Below are 24,684 nucleotides of genomic sequence, written 5' to 3'. Positions count from 1 at the left end.
GTGCATATGCATATCGGGAATAGGCTCCAGCTGTTCTTCTGCCCCACTGAGGTCTGACTCTGAATGCAGCTGATAACTGTCAGGCAGTCCTGGCCCCCTCTCTACCTCTGACATAGAGCCCTCATCCGAGCCAGGACCGGTCCATGTTCCTCCCCAACCTCCTCACTGTTGAATATGCTGTCAGCTTCCACGGCTCCATATTGATTCTGTGCTATGCCCTGGGTTCACACAAAACCCCAAAACAATTAATGAAGCATAATTGCTGTATACCTGTAACAAGCTGCACCCAAAATACATACAAGCAGTCCTTGACTTGCGTCTGGTCAGGTAGCAACCGTTCGAAGTTATGACGGACCTCCTCAAAAGAGACTTACAATCTAGTTCCAAAGTAGCATCACCTGCCCCTCCCACATTTCCACTGCTCATCAACTGGTCCACATTTATGACCATTTGCCCATGCGGATGTGCCTGGGATTTGTGATGTTTTTGCTGAAAGTCCCCATTTTCAAAAGGCACCTGGACTTTCTCTGTTTTTCCTTGAAGATGTTTTGCTTCTCATCCAAGAAGCTTTTCCAGAAGAACTGAAGAAGCTTCTCGAATAAGAAACGAAACGTCTTTAAAAGAAAAAACCAAGAAGTCCCAACTGCCTTTTGGAAAAGCACCTCTGCATTTAAAGATTTCAGCAAAGGTATACCTACCTACCTACCTACCTACCTACCTACCTACCTACATACATACATACATACATACATACATACATACATACATACATCATACATACATATTTACTCTCAGGTCTCATGATCAGAAGCAGAATAGAGTTGGAAGGGACCTTGGAGGTCTTCTAGTCCAGCCCCCTTCTCAAGCAGGAGATCCTATACCAAATCAGACAAGTGACTGTCCAGTCTCTTCTTTTAAAACCCCAGTGATGGGGCGCCCACGATTTCTGGTGGCAAGCTGTTCCACGGGTTAATTGTCCTCCCTGTTCTCCTAAATTCCTGCTTGCTTCTCTCCTTGATTAGTTTCCATCCATTCTGATGTGATGATCTTCTTTACAACTGTCACCTCTTATGTCTATAACGGGCAGGCTCCTTTATCGTCCTAGGTTGAGGTCTACATGTAATGCCTTTTAAAGCTTCATGTATTGGCCTAATTCACTACAATACGCCAAGGCAGGGTTTCTGCATCTGGTCCCCTTTGAGCTTAGGCTACTTTGGTGTGCAAGCTTTCAAATTGCAGTCCTCAGCCTCACTATGAGTAGGATCCCATGAAGATTGGGGAATTCTGGGAATTGAAGTGTCCTCATCTTAAAGTTGCCAAGAACAATAGATACAAACTCAAGGTAAACTGCTGCAGACTCAAGTGCAAAAAATACAACTTCAACAACAGAGTGGTCAATGCCTGGAATGCTCAACCTGACTCTATTGTTACATCCCCAGACCTCCACAAATTTAACCTAAGACTGTCTACTGTTGACCTCACCCCATTCCTAAGAGGTCTGTGCATAAGCGCACCAGCGTGGCTACTGTCCCTATCCTACTGTCCCCATTTATTTGCACCCCATTTACTGTACAATAATACAATAGTAGTGTTGGAAGGGACCTTGGAGGTCTTCTAGTCCAACCCCCTGCCTACGCAGGAAACCCTATACCGTTTCAGACAGATGGCTATCCAACATCTTCTGAAAGACTTCCAGTGTTGGGGCATTCACAACTTCTGGAGGCAATTTCTGTTCCACTGATTAATTGTTCTAACTGTCAGGAAATTTCTCCTCAGTTCTAAGTTGCTTCTCTCCTTGATTAGTTTCCACCCATTGCTTCTTGTTCTACCCTCAGGTGCCTTGGAGAATAGCTTGACTCCCTCTTCTTTGGGGCAACCCCTGAGATATTGAAACACTGCTATCATGTCTCCCCTAGTCCTTCTTTTCATTAAACTAGACATACCCAGTTCCTGCAACGGTTCTTCATATGTTTTAGTCTCCAGTCCCCTAATCCTCTTTGTTGCTCTTCTCTGCACTCTTTCTAGAGTCTCCACATCTTTTTTACATCGTGGTGACCAGAACTGAATGCAGTATTCCAAGTGTGGCCTTACCAAGATCTTATAAAGTGATATCAACACTTCACGTGATCTTGATTCTCTCCCTCTGTTGATGCAGCCTAGAACTGTGTTGGCTTTTTTGGCAGCTGCTGCCCACTGCTGGCTCATATTTAAATGTGTTCATATTTATGTTTATACCTGTTATCTTTTACATGTTTGACAAACTCAATGAAATAAAAAATAATAATAAAAGCTGGGAAATCCTGCCATAGGCGATAGCTTAGTAACCGTTCAACTATCATTAACTTTCTCGGACAAATCTGTCCAAGAGAATAAAGGAGAATGTTGGCACGACAAGACCTTTGTTGACACAAAACAGAAAGCCTCCTAGCAATGTCTCACACACAAACACCCCCCCCTCCGATCTGCTGCTTTTGATAGGCTGCACAGCTGAGTACACTCAAACATTCCAGGCTGAAGTTAAAAGCAACGGTTAAGTGGCTTGTGGTGCAGAGGATCGTAGCATTCCCAGGCTATCCCGTGTGAACCAGGTTACGACTTGAAACCACGATGTACCATCTCGATACCATCTTGCAGAACAGTTGTGGTTTCATTTCCCTTGGTTTAAATGGTAAATGTGTGGTATAAATCCAGCCACAGGGTTTGGAAATGTGATGGATCCCAGGAGATTCAAACTAGAAGATTGTTTCTCAGCTTTGGCAAATCTAAGACATGTGGACTTCAACTCCCAGAATTCTCCAGCTGAACATGCTAGAGGATTCTGGGAGTTGAAGTTAATTCTTGGCTGGGGGTTGTGACCCGCAGATTCGGACAGTGAGGAGGTTTGGGAGGAACATGGGCCAGTCCTGGAGTCTGGGGGAGGCTCTGATGAGGGCTCTGTATCGGAGGCAGAGAGGGGGCAAGGGCTGTATGCCAGTTATCAGCTGCCTTCGGAGTCAGACATCAGTGAGGCAGAGGAACAGCTGGAGCCTGTTCTCAATGTGCGAATGCACAGAGTTTTCAGATGAAAGGAACAGCTAAAGAACAGGGGTCGTTTTGGGAGGAAGACCTCAAGTGGACGATGAATGGCCCCTCCCAGAGGAAATAAAAGAGGAGCGAAAGGGGAATGGAGTTTGCAGGAGACAATTAGTTCGCTTCATTGGTTTGTGACTCTCCGAGACTCCTTGCCATGTTTTGCAGATATCAGCCTGGCATCTCTCCAAGCCAGAGAAGGTCCGTGACTGTAAATCCTCCCTCGAAGGACTTTGCTGGATGTGAAGGAGCAGAATTCACAGGAAATTAATAAAAGGGATTTTTGTCGGGACCAGGAGTTTGCTTCAGGCTCTTGGGAAGCCTCGGTCAGAACACTGGGGAATTCTGGGAGTTGAAATCCACACATCTTAAAATTGCCAACGTTGAGAAGCACTGAACTAATATGGAGGAATAAATGAGTGTTTTGTGAAGCAGTCTTGCTTTTGCATTAACTTGCTCTGTTTCTCCTTTCTTTCTTTCTCCCCTCCTCCCAAATCTTCCCCCTTGGTCTTTTAAGATCACCCGAGATTACTCCTTCCTGGATTACATCCTCGGAGGCTGCCAATTAATGTTTACGGTAAGGATCTTGGTGATTTTTTCTTTCTTTCCATGAACGCTAACAACATAATCATTGTTGTGGCCTCTCGGTTAAATCTCAGCATTAATTAAAGCATCACTTACGCCTGGAAGTTGGAAAAAAAGCTTGTTTCCTGAGTGGAAATATGCCCCACCGTGGCCCGCAAAATTATAGGGTGTGGGCTGCTCTCTGGTACAACAAAACCCTGACAAGAAGTTTACTACCCACTTAGCAACACGCTGGGAGGATGAACCATAGAGACAAGGTGAAACATCACGAAAGATCCAGGAGGAGACCTTCCATGCTATGCAGGTAGTCCTCGACTTACGACAATTCCTTTAGTGACCGTTCAGAGTTGCAGCATCACGGGAAAAAGTGACTTATGGCCATTCTTCACACTTCTCAGTACTTTACAACCCTCTCTAAGCAGTTTACGGAGTTAGCCTCTTGCCCCTAACAATCTGGGTCCTCATTTTACCCATCTCAGAAAGATGGAAGCCTTGAGCCCGTCAGGATCGAACTGCTCGCTGTGGACAGAGCGTGCAATACTGCATTCTAACCATTGTAGAAGGAAGGAAGGAAGGAAGGAAGGAAGGAAGGAAGGAAGGAAGGAAGGAAGGAAGATAGCAATAGCACTTAGACTTATATACCGCTTCACTGTGCTTTACAGCCCTCTCCAAGTAGTTTACAGAGTCAGCCTATCGCTCCCCCCCCCCAAATCTGGGTCCTCAGTTTACCCACCTCGGAAAGATGGAGGGCTGAGGGAGTGAGGGATGAATGGAGGAAGGAAGGAAGGAAAGGAGGGAGGGAGGAAAGGAAGGAGGAAGGGCGGGCAATATCAATATCACTTAGACTTATATACCGCTTCACAGTGCTTTACAGCCCTCTCTAAGTGGTTTACAGAGTCAGCCTATTTGCCCCCCAACAATCCGGGTTCTCATTTTACCCGCCTTGGAGGGCTGGAAGGCTGAGTCAACCTTGAGCCTGGTGAGATTCGATCTGCCAAATTGCAGGCAGCCGTCAGTCAGCAGAAGTAGCCTGCATTACTGCACTCTAACCACTGCGCCACCGTGGGTCAACTGGTGTGTTCAGTGATTGCTTTTTTGGACTAAAGAAAATAGGAAAACACAATCGGTATTATGTAAAGAATTTCAGGTGCTTCATGGAGGATCCACTAGCCTGATCTTGCCCTAATTTTAATAACATTCGGAATTAAAACTTCAAAGCTCTTTCCCCTGGAAAGTTTGTCAGTATGAGCCAGCAGTGCATAGCACCATCCAGAAAAGCCGATACAATCCTTGGTTGTATAAACAGAGGCATAGCATCAAAATCATGTGAAGTATTAATACCGCTTTACAAAGCCTTAGTAAGGCCTCACCTGAAATACTGCATCCTGTTTTGGTCACCACATTAAAAAAAAGATATTGAGACTTTGGAAAAAAAAAGTGCAAAGAAGAGCAACTAAGATGATGAAGGGCCTGAAGACTAAAACATATAAAAAACAGTTGCAGGAATTTGGATTTGGTTAGTCTAGAGCAGGGCTGTCCAAACTTGGGAACTTTAAGGCTTGTGGATTTCAACTCCCAGAATTCCCCAGCCAGCCATGCTGGCTGGGGAATTCTGGGAGTTGAAGTCCACAAGTCTTAAAGTTCCCAAGTTTGGACACCCCTGGTCTAGAGAAAAGAAGGACTAGGGGGAGACATGGTAGCAGTATTCCAGTATTTCAGGGGCTGCCACAAAGAAGAGGGGGTCAATTTATTTCCCAAACCACCAGCATCAAAGCAATGGATGGAAACTAATCATCCCTGGAAGTTTTTAAGAAGAAACTGGACAGCCACTTATCTGGAAGAGTATAGGTTCCCCTGCTTGAGCAGGGGGCTGGACTAGACGACCTCCAAGGTCCCTTCCAGCTCATTCATTCTATTCATAATCAAGGAGAGAAGCAACCTAGAACTAAGGAGAAATTCCTTGACAGAGCAATCAACCAGTGGAACAGCTTGCCACCAGAAGTTGTGGATGCTCCATCACTGGAGGCTTCTAAGAAAAGTCTGGATAGCAATTTGTATGAAATGGTGCAGGGTCTCCTGCTTGAGCAGGGGGTTGGACTGGAAGACCTCCAAGGTCCCTTCCAGCTCTATTCTATTCAAGTCTCCTACATGCAATAGAGGATTTTACTCTTTCTTCCCACCGGCAGCTGGCTTGGTATCCTAGGAAAGCTATGAATCTTGGCCTTCCAACCCCTTGTGCCAAAATAATCTTTCGAGGTGCAGCCTGCAGGAGTTTTGAAGTGCTGTGCGCAAATGTGGGGCTTCAGTTTTGATTTGTTGTGTTGATTTAAGGAGACACACAGGAAAAGGGGGGAAGTATTGCCATAGAAACGGGAACGGGCACAAATGTGTTCTCTGTGCAGCATGAACTGGTTGCATAACGACACCATTTCAGGGCATATGAAATGCAAAACCAGGACCTTGGCATCTCTCTAAATCTGACATCAGAGAGGAATGCAGAATAACTGAGATGGAAGGGACCTTGGAGGTCTTCTAGTCCAGCCTCCTACTCAAGCAGGAGACCTTACACCATTCCAGACAAACGGTTGTCCAGTCTCTTCTTAAAAACCCCCAGTGATTCTAAAACTTTCCCAAATAAATCTAATCTAGTGATGGAGCATTCACAAGAAGCAAGCCGTTCCACAGGTTAATTGTTCTCACTGTCCGGAAATGTCTCTTTATTTCTAGATTAGATTTATTTGGGAAAGTTTTAGAATAGGGGTGTCCAACTTTGGCAACTTTAAGACTCGTGCCCTTCAACTCCCAGAATTCCCCAGCCAGCCACGATGGACACTCTTAGTTTGAGCTTAACTCTGGTGGGCAGAGAAGATATTTAGAAACTGGGATGTTTAGTTCAGGGATGAGCAGCAATTTAGAGGGTGAAGCGATCCCCGCGAGAGATGCTCTTCCTGATTTCTCCTGGGTCGCTTTCGATTCCCGACAGCTTTCCAGTCACCTCTGCAAACAGGTAGTCCTCAATTTGCAACGATTCATTTAGCGACCAAAGTTGCAACAGCCCTTAAAAAGGGAAATGTCACTGGCCCTCATGCTTAGAATTCTCAGAGCATGCCCGCGTTCACAGCATCAAAATTTGGGCCCTTGGCAACTGGCATGTAGTTACAATGGTTGCAATATCCTGGGGATCACAGGATCACCATTTGTGATCTTTCTGAGGGGGGGAGGGGGGCTCTGGACAAGCAAAATCAATGGAGGCAGCTGGATTTGCCTAATGACTGTGTGATTCGCTTAACAACCAGAGCAAAAATTGGGCATGGCTCACTTAATGACTGCATCGCTTAGTGATGGACGTTCTGATCCCAATTAGGGTCACAACTCAAGGATTTCGTGCTTCAAGGAACACTTGATTTATTTGTGGATTCCTTGGCTTCAGTAGCATCACATGCTTTTAAACTTACCTGTCTAACCTTTCGCTTCTCATCCAAGAAGCTTCTTCAGCTCCACCATCCAGTCAGAGCTGAGGAAGCTTCTTGGATGAGAAGCGAAACATCTTCAGAGAAAAACCAGAAAGTCCAGTTTGCCTCAAAAGCACCTTTGGGACTCCCGTTCAAATGTTCATCAGTTCTAACCCTAATTAGCTTACGGGCACAGATAAAGCCAGGAAAAGGAAGCCATGTGCTATAATGTAAATATCAAAGCTTGCTTTTTACATCTAATTCAGCAGGTGAGACTTTCTGGTCAAAGGAGAAGAAAGTGCTGTTTCTCATTTGACAGAATAACCAAGTTGGAAGGGGCCTTGGAGGCCTTCTAGTCTAGCACTCACCAACTGGTTTGTCCGTGAGAACATTTTGGTGATCCACAGAAAAATTATTTCCATTTTTTATATTGCACTAAATCAGGGGTCCTCAAACTACGGACCCTGGGATGGATACGTGCAATGAACGCTTGTGTTGCTGCAGAGAGTCTCCCCCTTCGGGGTCTTTTTATGTGGGTCGGAGGGGGGCAGAAATTCTACTCGGGGTCTGCTTCAGCCTCCTGGTGGGGGGCTTTGGGTGAAGGCTGGAGGGAAGTGCTGTTGGTGGCAAAGAGCCGGAGGGCCTCATCCCAGTGGGACTGCATTATGGCCTGGAACTGGCTGACCATCTCAGCCCAGTGAGCCTCCAGGGGCCGGTACCTGGCCTTGAACTCCTGCAGCACTTCCCTCTGCTTGGAAAGCCTATGCTCCTAGTCCTCAGTGAGGTGCTTCTGCTGAGCCTCCTTCTCCGTTAGATCCAATTTGAACTGAGCTGTTTTGCCAACTCTTTCTCCTGGGGGCTGCTTAGCTCCAGCAATGGCTTCCTGTTGGGGCCCTAAGGAGCCCAGCCGGGCCAGGGAGTAGAGACTGGCGTGGCACCCCTTGACGTGAGTGACATCAAGTTGGCCACGCCCACCCAGTCACATGACCACCTAGCCACGCTCACCCAGCCGGTCATTAGGCAGATCATATTAGTGGTCCAGGAGATTTAAAATTATGAATTTAGTGGTCCCTGAGGTCCGAAAGATTGGGGAACCCTATTCGAGTCCAACCCCCTGCTCAAGCAAAGCTGAATCTCTCAGCCAGCCTCTCCTTTCCCCCCAGAGCAACTTCAGGAATACAAGGGGATCTCTTTGCCATCTTTCCATGCAGGTTGGAATCGACTTCACGGCGTCCAACGGAAATCCTCGGGATCCGACCTCTTTGCACTACATTAACCCCATGGGTACCAACGAATACCTTTCAGCCATCTGGGCAGTCGGACAGATCATCCAAGACTATGACACGTAAGTGGTACACAATAGGCCACGCACCAAGTGTTCTATTTTGAAGATTAGGTCCCGAGGGGCAAAAGGGCCGTTTCGAGCGTTTTCAGAAGTGGTTTGAAAACAGAACTCACTCGGTGGCTGCTATCACAATTGAGATGGAATGGAATGGAATGGAATAGAATAGAATAGAATAGAATAGAATAGAATAGAATAGAATAGGAGATTGGAATAAATAGAATAGAATAGAATAGGAGATTGGAATAAATAGAATAGAATAGAATAGGAGATTGGAATAAATAAAATAGAATAGGACCGTGATGGCGAACCTATGGCACGCGTGCCACAAGTGGCACGCAGAGCCATTTGTCAGGGCATGCAGCTGAGTTCACCTTTTTAAAAGCTATTTTTCGCCTTCCCCAGGCTCCAGAGGCTTTATAGGAGCCTGGGGAGGGCGAAAAGAGCCTCCCCCGCCTCCCCGGAGGCTTCAGGGAACGTCCCGAGGCTTCCCTGAAGCCTTCGGAACACTTAAAACCAACCTCCGAGCAACCCGGACTTCCGTGTTGCTCGCATGGTCGTTTTAAGCGCTCTGAAGGCTTCAGGGAAGCCTCGGGACGGTCCCTGAACAGGCACGAGACGTACGTCTCCATCGCCCGGGCCCGGATCGCCTCCACTGCGCGGCGCCTCAGGCTCGGCGTCCTTGCGCCCAGCCTTCACATCGCTGCCACCGCCGCTAGGACGCCGCCCTCGCCTCCTCCTCCTCCTCCTCTAGCCGCGCCATCGCAAGGATTAAGGCGAAAGGGGGTGGCGGCGGGGAAAGCGAAGGGGGCTTTGTTGTCCTCCTTCTCCTCCTCCTTTCCCCCACCGGCTCGAACGCGGCGCCGGGGCCCGGCAGGCAGCGAACGAGTCGGAGCCTGCCGACTGGAGGAAGAGGGTGAGAGGCGGGTCCTGTGAACGGGGACAGCAGCGGCGACAATAGTCGTAACTTGCCGGCTGGCCGCCCCGGCTGGGAGACAAAGGAGGGGAAAGGTGGCAGGCAGCCGAGTTGCGACTATTGTCGCCGCTGCTGCCGCCGTTCACAGGACCCCCCTCTCACCCTCTTCCTCCAGTCGGCAGGCTCCGACTCGTTCGCTGCCTGCCGGGCCCCGGCGCCGCGTTCGAGCGTTCCGTGAAGCCTCTGGGGGGGCGGGGGGGTGGGGGAGGCTCTTTTCGCCCTCCCCAGGCTCCTATAAAGCCTCTGGAACCTGGGGAAGGCGAAAAAATCATGCAAAGCCCCCTTCGCTTTCCCCGCCCCCGCCCCCTTTCGCCTTAATCCTTACGATGGCGCGGCTAGAGGAGGAGGAGGAGGAGGCGAGGGCGGCGCAGCTGAAGCCTGACGGACTTCCCTTCGGCCGACCCCGTCCTAGCGGCGGTGGCGGCAGCGATGTGAAGGCCGGGCGCAAGGACGCTGAGCCTGAGGCGCCGCGCGGTGGAGGCGATCCGGGCCCGGGCGATGGAGACGTACGTCTCGTGCCTGTTCAGGGACCGTCCCGAGGCTTCCCTGAAGCCTTCAGAGCGCTTAAAACGACCATCCGAGCAACACGGAAGTCCGGGTTGCTCGGAGGTTGGTTTTAAGTGTTCCGAAGGCTTCAGGGAAGCCTCCGGACGTTCCCTGAAACCTCCGGGGGTGGTGGGGAGGTTTTAAGTGTTCCGAAGGCTTCAGGGAAGCCTCCGGACGTTCCCTGAAGCCTCCGGGGGGGGGCGGGGGAGGCTCTTTTCGCCCTCCCCAGGCTCCTATAAAGCCTCTGGAGTCTGGGGAAGGCGAAAAAAATCATGCAAAAATGGGCGCGTTGTGCGCGCATGCGCACTGGGGGCGCGTTGCATTATGGGTGCGGCACGCCCGCACACGACCCCCCCGCGCTCCCCCCACTTGTGGCACGCGAGCCAAAAATGGTTCGCCATCGCTGGAATAGGAGATTGGAATAAATAGAATAGAATAGAAATAGAATAGAACAGAACAGAATAGAAGAATGGAGTGGAGTGGAATAGACTAGAACAGAACAGAACAGAATTCTTGATTGGCAAGTGTGATTGGACACACAAGGAATTTGTCTTTGGTGCAGATGCTCTCAGTATACAAAAAAGACAAGATACATTCGTCAAGAATCATAAGGTACAACACTTAATGATAGTCATGGGGTACAAATAAGCAATCAGGAAATCATCAATATCAATATAAATCTTAAGGATATAAGCAACAAAGTTACAGTCCTGCAGTCATAAGTGGGAGGAGATGGGTGATAGGAAACAATGAGAAGACTAATAGTAATAGTAATGAAGCCTTAGGGAATAGTTTGACAGTGGTGAGGGCATTATTTGTTTAGCAGAGTGATGGCATTCAGGGGGGAAAACCGTTCTTGTGTCTAGTTGTCTTGTTGTGCAGTGGTCCATAGCATCTTTTTGAGGGTAGAAGTTGAAACCATTTATGTCCAGGATGCGAGGGGTCTGCAGATATTTTCACAGCCCTCTTTTTGACTCATGCAGTGCACAGGTCCTCAATGGAAGGCAGGTTGGCAGAGTTTAGGGATTTTTCATATCTGCCCCAAATAGGGAGCACTTAGCTTTGAGATGTTTAAAGATAGGAGAAGCCAGTGCTGGCAAAGGACATTTCCTCCCAAGGCCTCTCATGTTTGTTCTGTTTCTTCTTGGTTCTTTTGCAGAGACAAAATGTTTCCTGCCTTGGGATTTGGGGCCCAACTCCCACCAGACTGGAAGGTAAATCAGGATTCTTGGCTTTAGAATGTTTCACTGCATGAGCATCTTTAGGTAGGATGAAAGTTTCATTGCTTCTTTCCTGGTTTTGAACCAACAGAGACCCCTTCCAAACTCAGAGAGATGCTCTGGCCAAGAGAGGTTGACTTCAACTCCCAGAATACTTAGCAAGGGCCAGGAATTCTGGGAGTTGAACACCACACCTCTCCAAAGGGCACAAAGATTGTAGTTGCTTTAGTTAATATCCTAAATTAAAGAAGTCATAGTCGTCATTTTTAATCTAATAAGGTAACTGATGTTCAAATTCTTACTTGAGATCTGGAGAATCATTGGGTATCGTTGAGCCTCTCAAGATTTATGTTCTACCTGCTTTCTCAACCTATTGCAGTAGAGCAGGGGTGTCCAAACTTGGGAACTTTAAGACTTGTGGACTTCAACTCCCAGAATTCCCCAGCCAGCCATGTCCACAGGTCTTAAAGTTCCCAAGTTTGGACACCCCTGCAGTAGAGCTCTACACAAACTATGGGGTCAAAACCTAACTCCACAAGCTGGGTTCACACACCCTGACAAACCACAACACATTCCCCAATTCAGGCAGTTGTGTAAACGCATCTGTTAAGTCTTCTGTCTGATTGCCATGCTAGGTAATCCTGGACTTACAATCGTTATTAAGCATGGGATTGTGATCAAGTTGTGGCAGTTCTTAAGGGATTGAAATGTGCTTGAACATTAGTAGCTCCGGTTGGTAGTTAGGTGTGTTGGTTTGAACTCCGAACTTGGCAATTTGGTTGCAAATGTTTCATCACCGTTTGAGGAGACATCGTCAGCATTTTTTGGACGAGCACAACTCAAAATGCACCAGTGGTGGGTTCCTGCTGGATCGCACCGGATCGCGCGCGCTCCCTTTCAGCGCTCCACCTGGCTCGCGCGCTCCCTTTCAGCGCTCCACCTGGCTCGCGCGCTCCCTTCCGGCGCTAAAACCGGAAGTACAGTCTTGCCCCGCCCCTGGCGAAGCAACGACGCATGCCTGCGCTCCACCAGCTCGGCTGGGAACGGAGATGTTTCCTCAGCGGAGCGGAGCGCCTGAAAAGACTTTCAAATGCAACAATAGCGAAGTGGATACAGCCGTTGTTAAGCAAAGCCATTGACTGGGTAATGGACTTTTTTTTTTTTTGATGGAAACCAGAAATTAATGTGATTCTGTGATGGCTGGGGCAGAGGGGCCTGGCCATCAGAACTTCAAATCCAGGTCATACATAGCCTTGAAGACAGAGACAAAGACTCTGCCTTATTACGGTCGAAGACCAGCAATAAACATTGCATTATTACAATATATTGAAAAAGTACTGACATTAAAAGTGGATAAGAGCATCCCTGTTGAGAAAATACATGCTGTCAAATTATTCTGGTCACTCCCTGGTTTACGTGGGTAAAACGTTGATAAGTATGGGAGTAAATCTAATGGTCCAGAAAGTGTTAGAGATATCCAAATAATTGGTACGAGATGACAACTATACTTCTGTAGCCAATTTTTTTTTTCTTGTGGACATTGCAGCAACACAGAATTTTGCCACTGCATACATACGTGGTAGCTGGGTTAGTGTCCTGGAGGAGAAAGCCTAGATAAAAATTGTCTGCCCTCCCTGGCAATCTCTCTAATAAGGGGAGAATATATGCAGACCTATAAACTCTGTATAGCTCACAGTGTAATAGAACATGTGAGACATCTTCATGAAGAGGTTGTTAAGGTTACAGAACAGAATACAGAATTACAGAGTTGGAAGGGAACTTGGAGTCTTTGCTTGAGCAGGAGATCCTATGTGTCCAACCTTGGCAACTTTAAGACTTCTGGGCGTCAATTCCCAAAATCCCCAGCCAGCCAAGACCAAGTGGTCGCCTTTTGCGACCTGCTGACATGCAAAGTCCATGGGGAAGCCAGATTCCCTTAACAACCAAGTTACTAACTGAAGAACTGCAGTGATTCCTTCCACGGCTATGGCAAGCACGGTTGTAAAATGGGGTAAAACTCATTTAGCAACTGTCTTGCTTAGCAACAGAGGTCTTGGGCTTAATTGTGGTTGCAAATTGAGAACACCTGTAGAAGGCATCCAAGGTCCCTTCAGATTGAATAGGCATTTGTCTGTAATGGTATAGGGTCTCCTGCTCCAGCAAGCGGTTGGACTAGAAGACCTCCAAGGTCCCTTCAGATTGAATAGGCATTTGTCAGTAGCAAGAGGTTGGACTAGAAGACCTCCAAGATCCCTTCCAACTCTGTGATTCTGCAGCCCTATTATTCAATGTTCTAAGACTAAGCCTGTGATGTTCTACTGAAGGAATGACTCATCCCATCCTGGAGCATTTATCGGTATTTGACCCATCTTTTTCCTCTTGCAACTTGGCTTGGTTTTTGAAGGTGGTCCCCCCCCCTGTGGCCTCTGGCATTTTAATAGAATTTAAAATGAAAAGGAATGGAGTACGGGCGATGTGGCTATTTTCCTAAACCTTCAGGTTTAAGATAGGAAATCTTTCTGCTCATATACGTTGGAAGGATAATCTGAAGTTTGTTTGTCTTGCCCTGTGGAGGAAAAAAAAAGTTCTGTCTATTTACGGAGGTGGCTGCTTTCAATCTTAAATCCAAATTATCAAGCAAAGAGACTTCTAAGAGACATTTTGCTATCTGATTAACCAGTGCTGGGAAGAAGGACCAAGGTCCGGAAAGGCAGCATTTCAGAAATAGAATCAAAGAACTAGAGGGAAATTTAAAAGTTTCACTCTCCTGCTAGGAGAGGGCTCCTGCTGGCCCAATTCTAGCATATTGTTGGTCTGAATGGACAACCAATGAGGCGGATATTCCGTTATCAGATCTTTGCTCCTTGCTTTGAACTTTTTGCTTTGCAACCTGCAGGAGTGACAAATAAAAAATAAAATAAAAGCGCCATTTGTTTTCAAAGCACAGACAGGAGATTAACTTGGCTTTTGGTAGTCTTTTTTTTTCTCCTTTTCCTTTTCAACCCAACAGGATGTTGGCAATAAGTTATGTAAAGGCCTCGGGACTCCATCTATCAACAGATTTGGTACACAACAGCAGGGAGTCCACATTAGGCAGGGCAGAGGGAAGCAGCGAAAGAAAGAGGCAGCAAAAGAAAGATACAGAAAAGTGGGGAGGGGGGACATGATAGCAGGGCTCCAATATTTGAGGGGCTGCCATAAAGAAAAAAAAGGCTCCACCTGTTTTCCAAAGCACCTGAGGGGCAGGACAAGAAGCAACTGGTGGAAACTAATCAAGGAGAGAAGGAATCTGGAATTAAGGAGAAATTCCCTGACAGTTAGAACAATTAATCAGTGGAGCAGCTTGCCTCCAGATGTTGCACTATCATGTCTCCAACACTGGAAGTTTTAAAAAAGAGATTTTGTCTCAAATGGTATAGGGATTCCTGCCGAAGCAAGGGGGGTTGGACTAGAAGACCTCCAAGGTCCCTTCCAAGTGTGTTGTTCTCTTAAGTGGGCTAGAATAGATTGTGGCTGTGGAGAAAATCATTGTAGGGGAAAAAATACTCGGAGGCATCATCCTTACAGAACAGGGAATCGGATAGGGGCTCCTATTGTGCCAGCTCCTCCGTGCCAAGCCCCTCTCACCCAGTCACATGACCTGGGGCCGAGGGTCTGCAGCCTGCCCTCTGCATCCTGATCCAGACTCAGACCCACCAATGCAACACCAGGGGAGAACAGAAATATGCACAACCACATTATTGGTTATGGAGGACAGAGGTGCCTCCTAAAAGGCTCTTTGGAATAACGTGGGGGCAGTCTCCTTCTTCCAATATTTAAGGGGCTGCCACAGAGAAGAGGGTGGGTGGGGGGTGTCAACCTATTTTCCAAAGCATCAGAAGGCAAGGCAAGAAACAACGGATGGAAGCCAAGCAAGGAGAGAAGCAACCTAGAACTAAGGAGAAATTTCCTAACGATGGGAACAATTAACCAGTGGAGTGGCTTGCCTCCAGAAATCATAGGTGTTTCATCACTGGAGATTTTTAAGAAGAGACTGGGCAGAAATGGTATAGGGTGTCCTGCTTGGAGAGGGGGTTGGACTAGAAGATCTCCAAGGCCCCTTCCAACTCTGTGAATCTGCAATCAAACCCAAATTCGGATATAAATGGAAAGATAAGGGATAAATAGATCCTGCTTTGTTCTACCGATGCTCCCGTTGCTATGGTGCTGCACAATACTTTCATGGAACGGAGAGGAGAAGACGGCTGGCCGACACAGACATCGTGCTGCAAATGTCAAAGAACATCTCCAGATTCCAGCTGTTTCGGAAAGAGGAGGAGAAGCAGCTCTGCCTGGTGGGGGGGGGGGAAATGCCCTGGTTTGCTTCCCATAAAGCTGAAGAGAGATTTCTCTGGAAACCCTTTATGGGCTTTCTGCTGAAAGGCTGGTGATTTGTGGATGTGCATAAGGGATGGGTCATTGGTAGAAGAGATATTTGTTTATAACCTTACTAGCTGGTAACCCGGAGTTGTCGAGGTATTTATTTATAGGGGGGAAATGTCCGGACCAAACATAATTTATAATGTTGGATTTTTCCCCCTTACCAGAGGGACCCCCACCCCTTGTGGAGTAATGTGAAGCCGTTACCATGGCAAATCCACTCTGCTGTGCAGTAGAAGCCATTTTACGGCAGTACAGTAGAAGCCATTTGAAGGCACAACAGGTTGTATCTTAACAGAACACCCCCACCCCAGGGGGTGTTAGGAGTGTCTTACCACCACAGTATTTGTTTCCAGAGAGTAAGTCATGTGTACCAAGTTTGGTTGAAATTGCTCAAGGCGTTCCAGAGTTATGCTGGAAATACACACACACAAACACAAACAAACACACACAAACACAAACAAACAAACACACAAACACACACACACACGGGGTGAAGCATTACCAAATTCATTTAAATAGGTTGTTCTCGACTTCAGAATTATTCATTTAGCACTAAAAATGACTTACAACCAGTCCTTGCACTTATGACCATTGCAGCATTCTCCCATGGTGACGTGCACAAAATTTGGGCCCTTGGCAACTGGCACGTATTTATGATCCCTGCAATGTCTTGGTGTGTGTGTGTGTGTGTGTCAGGTGACTGAGTTTATGGTCAGCCACAACTTAAGTTACTTTTGGCTTAGAATGTGGTACAAATGCAGCTATGATGGTTTGTTACCCTTGCCTGAGGCTTACATTATCGTGTGGACACTACCTTAAGGCTTGTGCTAAAGCAGTGTTTCTCAACCTTGGTGACTTTAAGTCCTGTGGACTTCAACTCCCAGAATTCCCCAGCCAGCTGGCTGGAGAATTCTGGCTGGGGGATTCTGGGAGCTGGCTGGGGGATTCTGGGAGTTGAAGTCCACAGGACTTAAAGTCGTCAAGGTTGAGAAACACTGTCCTAAATCTTTGATGTCAGAGACGCTTTGCGCTTATTAAAAAGCCAAAATTTAATCATTTTTTTCCCTTTTCCTTCCCCCCCCAGGTTTCTCACGAATTTGCCATTAATTTTAATCCCACCAACCCTTTTTGCCTTGGTAAGTGCATCTACAGCGGCTTGAAAGCAAGCCCTTGAAATCTCTGTTTTCCCCACAACTACCTTGCGAGGTGGGTTGAGATGAGAGACAGGCTGGACCAAAGTCATCCCATCTGCTTTTGTGCTTAAAGCAGGATTAGAACTCACGGCCTCCTGGTGAATGGCCCAAAGTCACTAAGCCAGCTTTCATGGCTAAGATGGGACTAGAACTCACTGTCTCCTGGTGATTGGCCAAAGTCACCTAGCTGGGTTTCATGACTAAGGCGGGACTAGAACTCACTGTCTCCTGGTGATTGGCCAAAGTCACCTAGCTGGTTTTCATGACTAAGGCGGGACTAGAACTCACTGTCTCCTGGTGATTGGCCAAAGTCACCTAGCTGGTTTTCATGACTAAGGCGGGACTAGAACTCACTGTCTCCTGGTGATTGGCCAAAGTCACCTAGCTGGTTTTCATGACTAAGGCGGGACTAGAACTCACTGTCTCCTGGTGATTGGCCAAAGTCACCTAGCTGGTTTTCATAAGGCGGGACTAGAACTCACTGTCTCCTGGTGATTGGCCAAAGTCACCTAGCTGGTTTTCATAACTAAGGCGGGACTAGAACTCACTGTCTCCTGGTGATTGGCCAGTCACCTAGCTGGTTTTCATGACTAAGGCGGGACTAGAACTCACTGTCTCCTGGTGGTTGGCCAAAGTCACCTAGACAGCTTTCATGGCTATGGTGGGACTAGAACTCACCGCCTCCTGCTGACTGGCCCAAAAGCATGCAAATGTGAGTAGATAAATAGGTACGACTTCAGTGGTAAGATAAAGAATTGTGGTGGCGCAGTGGTTAAAATGCAGTATTGCAGGCTACTTCTGCTGCCTGCCAACTGCAGGCAATTTGGCAGTTCGATTCTGACCGGCTCAAGGTTGACTCAGCTTTCCACCCTTCCGAGGTCGGTAAAATGAGAACCCAAATTGTTGTTGGGGAGGGAGGGGGCAATGTACTGACTCTGTAAATGGCTTAGAGGGAGCAGTACAGCACTGCAAAGGGGTATATAAGTCTAAATCCTAGTGCTAGTGCTCACAGCGTTTCCATGCGCTTTGGTGGATAACCATGTTAATCAGATGACCATGGAAAGGTGTTTTGACAATGTTGGCTCCCTTGGCTAGGAAGCGGAGGTGAGCTCCACCAGAGGTGATATTCAGCCAGTGCTGACAGATTCCGGAGAACCGATAGCGGCAATTTCGAGAGTGGGGTAGGAATGGGGATTTTGCAGTATCCTTCCCCTGCCACGTCCACACAGCCACAGCCACTGAACCGGTAGTAAAAAAAATTGAATCCCACCACTGAGCACCCCCACCCACGTTGGACACAACTGGACAGGGGAAACTTTTACCTTCACTTGAGAAACACAGGATTACAGGATGGATTTATCACCCCAATGGAGCCTGCCCGTTATGGTCGTAAGTTGCAATGGTCATAAAAATGGGCCACCCCTATGACCAACCTGAGTTTGCAACCTTTTCTTTTATTTTGTGGCCGTTACTAAGTGAACGCTGCAGTCGTAAATCAACTGCCGCGGTCCTTAAGCCAATGCCGTTAAGGGAAACTCTTGTTTGCTACGTGCCCGTTTTGAGCAAAACCATTGTAAAACGTAATCCATTCTGGGACATCAGAACTTCAGTAGTGAGTAAGTACCCCTGGGGGGGGGGTGTTGTTAGAACTTCTAACGGTGGCTCAGTCGTAAGTCGAGGACTACCTGTATCACACTGGGTATGGAGTTTGCCTCGTTGTGAGCGGCCTCCTTCACGCTGCCTTTCTCTTCTCCGTCTCAAGGTGTGGAAGGCATCGTCCAGGCCTACTCGAGTTGCCTGCCTCACATTCGCTTTTACGGACCCACCAACTTCTCCCCCATCATCAACCACGTGGCTCGGTTCGCGGCCCAAGCGACCCAGCAGGAATCTGCCAGCGTAAGTTCCCCTACAGCGTGTGGCAGTGCCGGATGGGTCTTTCGTGCTCGTTCACCTTCCTGACTTCCTGATTCCGATCAAAGGGAACAGTTGTAGCTCAGGGTTGAATTGAGGGCTCCTGGGTGCTCTCTGAGCGTGTTCATTTTCTTGCAGACGTTTCATCACCCAAAGTAGGTATAACATCATCGGTGCTAGAAGGGTGTGAAGTTCTAGCACTGATGATGTTACCTAGTTTGGGTAATGAAATGTTTGCAAGAGAACAAGCAAGCTCAGCGAGTACCAAGGACCCCACCGTTGTCCTCCTCCTCCTCCTCCTCCTCCTCCTCCTCCTCCTCCTTTTGCTGGCTGGGGAATTCTGGGAGTTGAAGTCCGGACATCTTCAAGTTGCCAAGGTTGAGAAACACTGCGCTAGCGTCTTCGGCGAGGGCGCTACGGCTTTCTCCGAGCGGGGCAGCAAGAAAAGGGGGCCGTCCCTGCCAAACCTCCCATGCCCACCCAAGAGATCAGACTTGGGGAAAGCCGTATCACCCTCGCCAAAGATGCTCACCCGTCACTCGGTCAACCTCCCCGCTGTGCGTGCCTTCGCTGCACTTTGGCCAAGCCCGGCCGTTCGCTTGAGGAGGGTATCCCCGCTAGTGTGCGCCCTCCCGGCCACCCAACAGCCGTCCAGGAGGTCACATGAGGAGGAAGCCCCCGCCGCGGCTCATGCTTGCTCCTCAGCTGCAGGCCTGTCTCCCTTTCTGTTGTACCCTCCTCCCGGATCCCATTCCCACCCCTCCAGCCGTTGAGCTAGCGAGGTTAACATCAGCCACAGCTGGGTTGGGCCGGTGTCTCGCGGTTGTGAGACCAGGTTGGCAGGGAGCCGCAGGAGAGAGGGTCAAAGCCGCATGCGGCTTGGGAGCTGTAGGTTGCCGACACCCAGATTAGGAGGAGCTGTTGAAGCAAGTCGCAAGCCTCCATTCTCAAGCTTCAACTTTTGCACATCTAGTCTCCAGCTTGATACATCCAGCCCAAAGCATGCTTTGCCTTTTGTGTGTTGCCACTCTGAAGTGTCTGTGTGTGTGTTTGTATGATATTAGTCGTTGTTGACAAAGACCTTCCCGATGTTGTAAATGGTGTAATGCAAATCGACCATTTTCTCCTACATGCAACCCATTTGCCTTCATGAAAGAAGGTAAGGAAGCCAGAAATCGGTCGCCCAAATGTGAGTGAATGCTGCCCTTGCATCTAACGCGCCTAGATTTCCAAAACCACAAACTCTGGTTTCAAGGTGGCTTATAGCTCCGGTTTGTCTGTGCGCGTGCTCGTAAGCTTCAACTCCAGGGTCCCGTGAAACCAACTTCACTTTGTCTTGAGCAAATGAAGTACAGAACAAAATTGCAGCCCTGTAATTACCTGCTCTGTTGGGAAAGATGTTCTCATCTTCCTGATGGGTCTAATCAGGACCCAATTTAATTCCCGTTTCATTTGGGCTCCTGCCCTTGTGCAATCCCACCCCACCTCCTGCTCCCTGCGAGATCCTTTGAAGGGAGGAGCAGAGCATTCTGCAGGCCTGGTGAAGAACAGAAGGACGCTTAAATCAGATTAAGATGGCAGGGTGCATCAATCGGATGGTGATGGGGGATAATTAAGGGAGGGTCTAAAAGGCTCTGTGTGGGAATAGACGTCCCCCTCAGTGCCAAGGAGTTTGGATCACGCTTGGGGATCTTTGATCTCCTGGTGACTTCTGATGTCATGAATCCTCCCCTTCTCCACCATCCAGTCAGAACTGAAGAAGCATGATCTGGAGGACTGGGAATCTCCCTAGATAACATGGTGGTCTTAAGTTCACAGGTCTTAAAAGTTGCCACGTTTGGTCTCATTCAGATGAACTGGTCACCTCCTGGGTGTGTGTGTGTGTGTGTGTCTGATTTTCTTCTCTGCTTTCCCTCCCCTCCCCCAGCAATATTTCATCCTGCTGATCATCACCGATGGTGTCATCAGCGACATGGATGAGACCCGGCACGCGGTCGTCCAGGCCTCCAGGCTGCCCATGTCCATCATCATCATCGGAGTTGGGAACGCAGACTTTGCTGCCATGGAGTTTCTGGATGCAGACAATCGCATGCTCCGGTCGTACACGGGCGAGGAGGCTGTGCGGGACATTGTCCAGTTTGTGCCATTCCGTGAATTCCGCAATGTAAGTGCAGGAGGATTTTATGTTTGCATTAGAGGGAGGGGGAGGGAGGAAGGAGGGAGGGGGGAAGGAAAGGAAAGGGAGAAAGGAGGGAAGGGAGGGAAGGAAGGTAGGAGGGAGGGAGGGAGAAAGGAAGAAAAAGGAAGAAAAAGAAGGAAGAAGGGAGGGAAGTAAGGAAAAGAAAGGGAGGGAGGGAAGTAAGGTGGGAAGGAGGAAGGGTGGAAAAGAAAGAAAGGGAGGAAAAGAAGGAGTGGGAGGAAAGGAAAGAAGGTGAGAGGGAGGAAGAAAGGAAAAGGAAGAAAGGAAGGGAAAGGGAGGGAAGGAAGAGAGGGAGGGAGGGAAGGAAGGTGGGAGGGAGGAAAAGGAAGAAAGGAAGGAAAAAAGGAAGGGATGAAAAAAGGAAGAAAGAAGGGGGGAAGGAAGGAAGGAAAAGAAGAAATGGGGGGAAAGAAGGAAGGGGGGAGGGAGGAAAAAAGGGAGGGGGGAAGGGGAAGGAAGGAAGGAAAGCATTATCAACAGCTAAGAAGTTGAGTCCGTAATACCATCTTTTAAGCATAGCTGGGCCCTCATTGGTTTTTATTCTGCACATTATTTGCTTTAGGGAATCTTCCAGCACATCATTTCTCAGATTCCCTTCAGGGAAGAAAGTGTCTTTCTGGGACCCCCCCAGAGGAGCCTCCCAAGTGAGCTGGCAGGTGAAAAACAGCCAAGACACAGCAATCTGGCTGAAGCAGAAAGATCCCTTTTCCTCCCAGTCCCCTAAGGGATCATCCAGGCTTTTCCCAAAATGGTACTTTCCACGTATCCTGCTGTTTTCAACTGCCAGAATTCCCATTCAACACATGAAGGAAACCAACTTGGAGAAGACTGTCCGAGGTTGATGGGTTCATAACTGGGCAGAGAGCTTCTCTTTTTCTGTGAACAGTCAAAAATGAAACTTGTAGGCAAAGGTGCTGCTATGCCAAGTGGTTGCCATGTCAGGATCTAAGAAATGCCCTGGTGCCATCTCCACCTATGGCCAACCATGTCAGAGTAGAGGAACACCGATGTGTTCCTAAAGTCTCCTCAGCACCTTGGACAGACACCTTCCTTCTGACCCGGAGAAGGCCAGAACAAAGAGAAGGACGAGGGGTGTCAGTACTTGAAGGATATCATAGGGAAGAAGGCATCAATTTATTCTCCAAAGCACCAGGGGGTAGGACAAGAAGTAACAGATGGAAGATTATCCGAGAGAGATCCTATCTAGAACTAAGGAGATGGTGTTGTTAGTTGAGAAGTCGCGTCCGATCCATCGTGACCTCATGAACAACGTTCCTCCAGGCCTTCCTGTCCTCTACCATCCTCTGGAGTCCATTTAAGCTCACGCCGGGTGCTTCCGTGACTTCATCCAGCCACCTTCTTCTCTGCTGTCCCCTTCTTCTTCTTTTGCCCTCCATCCTTCCCAGCATGAGGCTCTTCTCCAGGGAGTCCTTCCTTCTCATTAGGTGGCCAAAGTACTTGAGTTTCCTCTTCAGGATCTGGCCTTCTAAAGAGCAGCCAGGGTTGATCTCCCTCTAGGACTGACCGGTTGGATCGCCTTGCACTCCAAGGGACTCGCAGGAGTCTTCTCCAGCATCAGAGGTCAAAGGCCTCCATTTCATGATAGTGAGAACAATTAATCAATGGAAATGTTTGCTGTCAAAAGTTGTGGTGTTCCATCACTGGAGGTTTTTAGGAAGAAATTGGACAGCCATGTGTCCTGAATGGTACAGGGCCTCCTAGTTGAACAGGGGGTTGGAGTAAAAGACAACCAAAAGGTCCCTTCCAGCACTGTTACTCTATATGCTGAATTCTGCATGTTAAGTTTGTCAGGTGCAAACTCGCTTCCTAAATCAGGAAGACCTGGTTGAGAACAAGGAACAATGGTTGGAAATTAACCAAGGAGAGAAGCAACCGGGAACTAAGGAAAAACTTCCTAACAGGGAGGACAATTAACCAGTGGAACAGCTGGCCTCCAGAAGTTGTAGCAGCTCGATCAGGGGAGGTTTTTGAGAAGAGAATGGACAGCCACTAGTTTCAAATTATGCGGGGGTCTCCTGCTTAAGCAGAGGGTTGAGCAAGAAGACCTTCAAGGTCCCTTCCAGCTATTCTGATTGATTGATTAACCATGGTTGAGGCAGAGTTCCATGTTATCTTCCCTGTCCCCCCCCCCCCAAAGGCGTTTCCAAAGTCCCCTTCCCCAGATCTATTTTATCACTCTGGCTTTCTTCTTGTTGCAGGCAGCCAAAGAAACGTTGGCCAAGGCTGTGTTGGCGGAACTCCCACAGCAAGTGGTTCAATACTTCAAGCACCAGAATTTGGCACCCCTCAACTCGGAACCTGCTTAGAAGTGTCGACCGTTTGCTCTCCTGGCCTGCATGTATCCCACATCCGTTGGTGGCAGAAGATTGCATGTCTCCCGTGGTTTCCAATAACGTTTCGTTTCACTGAGTTCATTTAATCAAAGGAGCAAAGCATAACCTGATTCCTTCCGACAAAGGCAACTTTGCAGCGTTGAGAAGTTTTAGGGATCTGCCTTCAAGGATCCTGGAAGGAAAGAACCCACCGTGGCCGACAGTGGACATGCCTTGATTCCACAAGTCAACTTTTAAGTATCTGGATGTACTTTGTATGGGTTTTGTGGAACGAGAGGACCTTTTTACAGCCGCAACTTACTGTCTCCCAAGTGTGATGTTCTCAAAATCTCGTTGCCCAAAGAAATGTGGATCAGCCTTCAATGTGTTGTAACTCGTACTTCTGCTCTACGTCCATTTTTATACCATGTGCACCTGATTATATGTTATACTCAGGTTAATAAAGAACCCTGAACTCTTCCCATCTCGGTTGAAGCCTGCTGTGATAGGAGCCCAGTGGCCTCCTGAAGTTTCTTTGAACCAAATCCCTCCAGGTGAGTTACATCTCAACTCCCGGTCAGGGTTGCCCCAAATACCGGCGAAGGGCACCAGGTGGGTGTTTGCATCCTTCCCTAAATGCCAGTTTATAACTCCCAGAACCTGTTTAATTTGCGAGACATGCTGGATTTGTGTGAGGGAAAAGGTGAGCTAGAACATTGGTTTCAGACCGTTCATCCTTGACTTATATCGGTTGAGCAACTGTTTGACATTACAATGCCACTGAAAAAGTGACTTATGACTGGTCCTTGGACTTATGACTATCCCCATGGCCACAAAGATCAGTTAAAGCAGGGGTGTCCAAACTTGGGAACTTTAAGACTTGTGGACTTCAACTCCCAGAATTCCCCAGCCAGCTCTGCTGAGAGATTGCAGAGGAAGGGATTATAAGAGAGTAAATTATGCTGGCTGGAGAATTCTGGGAGTTGAAGTCCACAAATCTTAAAGTTGCCAAGTTTGAAGACCTCTGATCTAAGTGGAGAGATTGCAGAGGAAGGGATTATAAGAGAGTAAATTATGCTGGCTGGGGAATTCTGGGAGTTGAAGTCCACAAATCTTAAAGTTGCCAAGTTTGAAGACCTCTGATCTAAGTGGAGAGATTGCAGAGGAAGGGATTATAAGAGAGTAAATTATGCTGGCTGGGGAATTCTGGGAGTTGAAGTCCACAAGTCTTAAAGTTCCCAAGTTTGGACACCCCTGAGTTAAAGCATCCCCTGGTCATGTATTTGCCATTGGGGACCATCCCAGCTGGCTTCCGACAAGCAGTCAATACTGGATTCGCTTAATGGCCTGATGATTCACTTAACAACCATTAGAAAAAGATCATAAAAATTTAAGGGTGTGATTCCCTTAACCACCGCCGTGCTGAGCATTGGAA

At 48.1% G+C, this 24,684-nt stretch overlaps 1 protein-coding gene across 3 annotated transcripts in view; it reads left to right on the top strand.

The window, feature by feature from the left end:
- CPNE2 (copine 2) overlaps positions 1 to 23,730 on the top strand; it is a 127,385-nt gene extending 103,655 nt beyond the window's left edge. For all 3 annotated transcript variants that reach the window (XM_081963032.1, XM_081963031.1, XM_081963030.1), the window contains exons 10-16: positions 3,587 to 3,646; positions 8,318 to 8,451; positions 11,130 to 11,184; positions 16,697 to 16,748; positions 18,568 to 18,701; positions 20,644 to 20,880; positions 23,136 to 23,730. In XM_081963032.1, the coding sequence (XP_081819158.1) occupies positions 3,587 to 3,646; positions 8,318 to 8,451; positions 11,130 to 11,184; positions 16,697 to 16,748; positions 18,568 to 18,701; positions 20,644 to 20,880; positions 23,136 to 23,243 (780 nt within the window). In that variant the 3' untranslated portion in view covers positions 23,244 to 23,730. The remainder of the gene's footprint in view (positions 1 to 3,586; positions 3,647 to 8,317; positions 8,452 to 11,129; positions 11,185 to 16,696; positions 16,749 to 18,567; positions 18,702 to 20,643; positions 20,881 to 23,135) is intronic.
- The last annotated feature ends 954 nt before the right edge of the window (positions 23,731 to 24,684 follow it).

This window comes from Natrix helvetica (assembly GCF_964273705.1).
Source record: "Natrix helvetica genome assembly, chromosome: 10".
Taxonomy (NCBI): Eukaryota; Metazoa; Chordata; class Lepidosauria; order Squamata; family Natricidae; genus Natrix; species Natrix helvetica.
The sequence above is the reverse complement of the archived record's forward strand: the minus strand, read 5'-3'. Positions and strand labels throughout refer to the sequence as shown.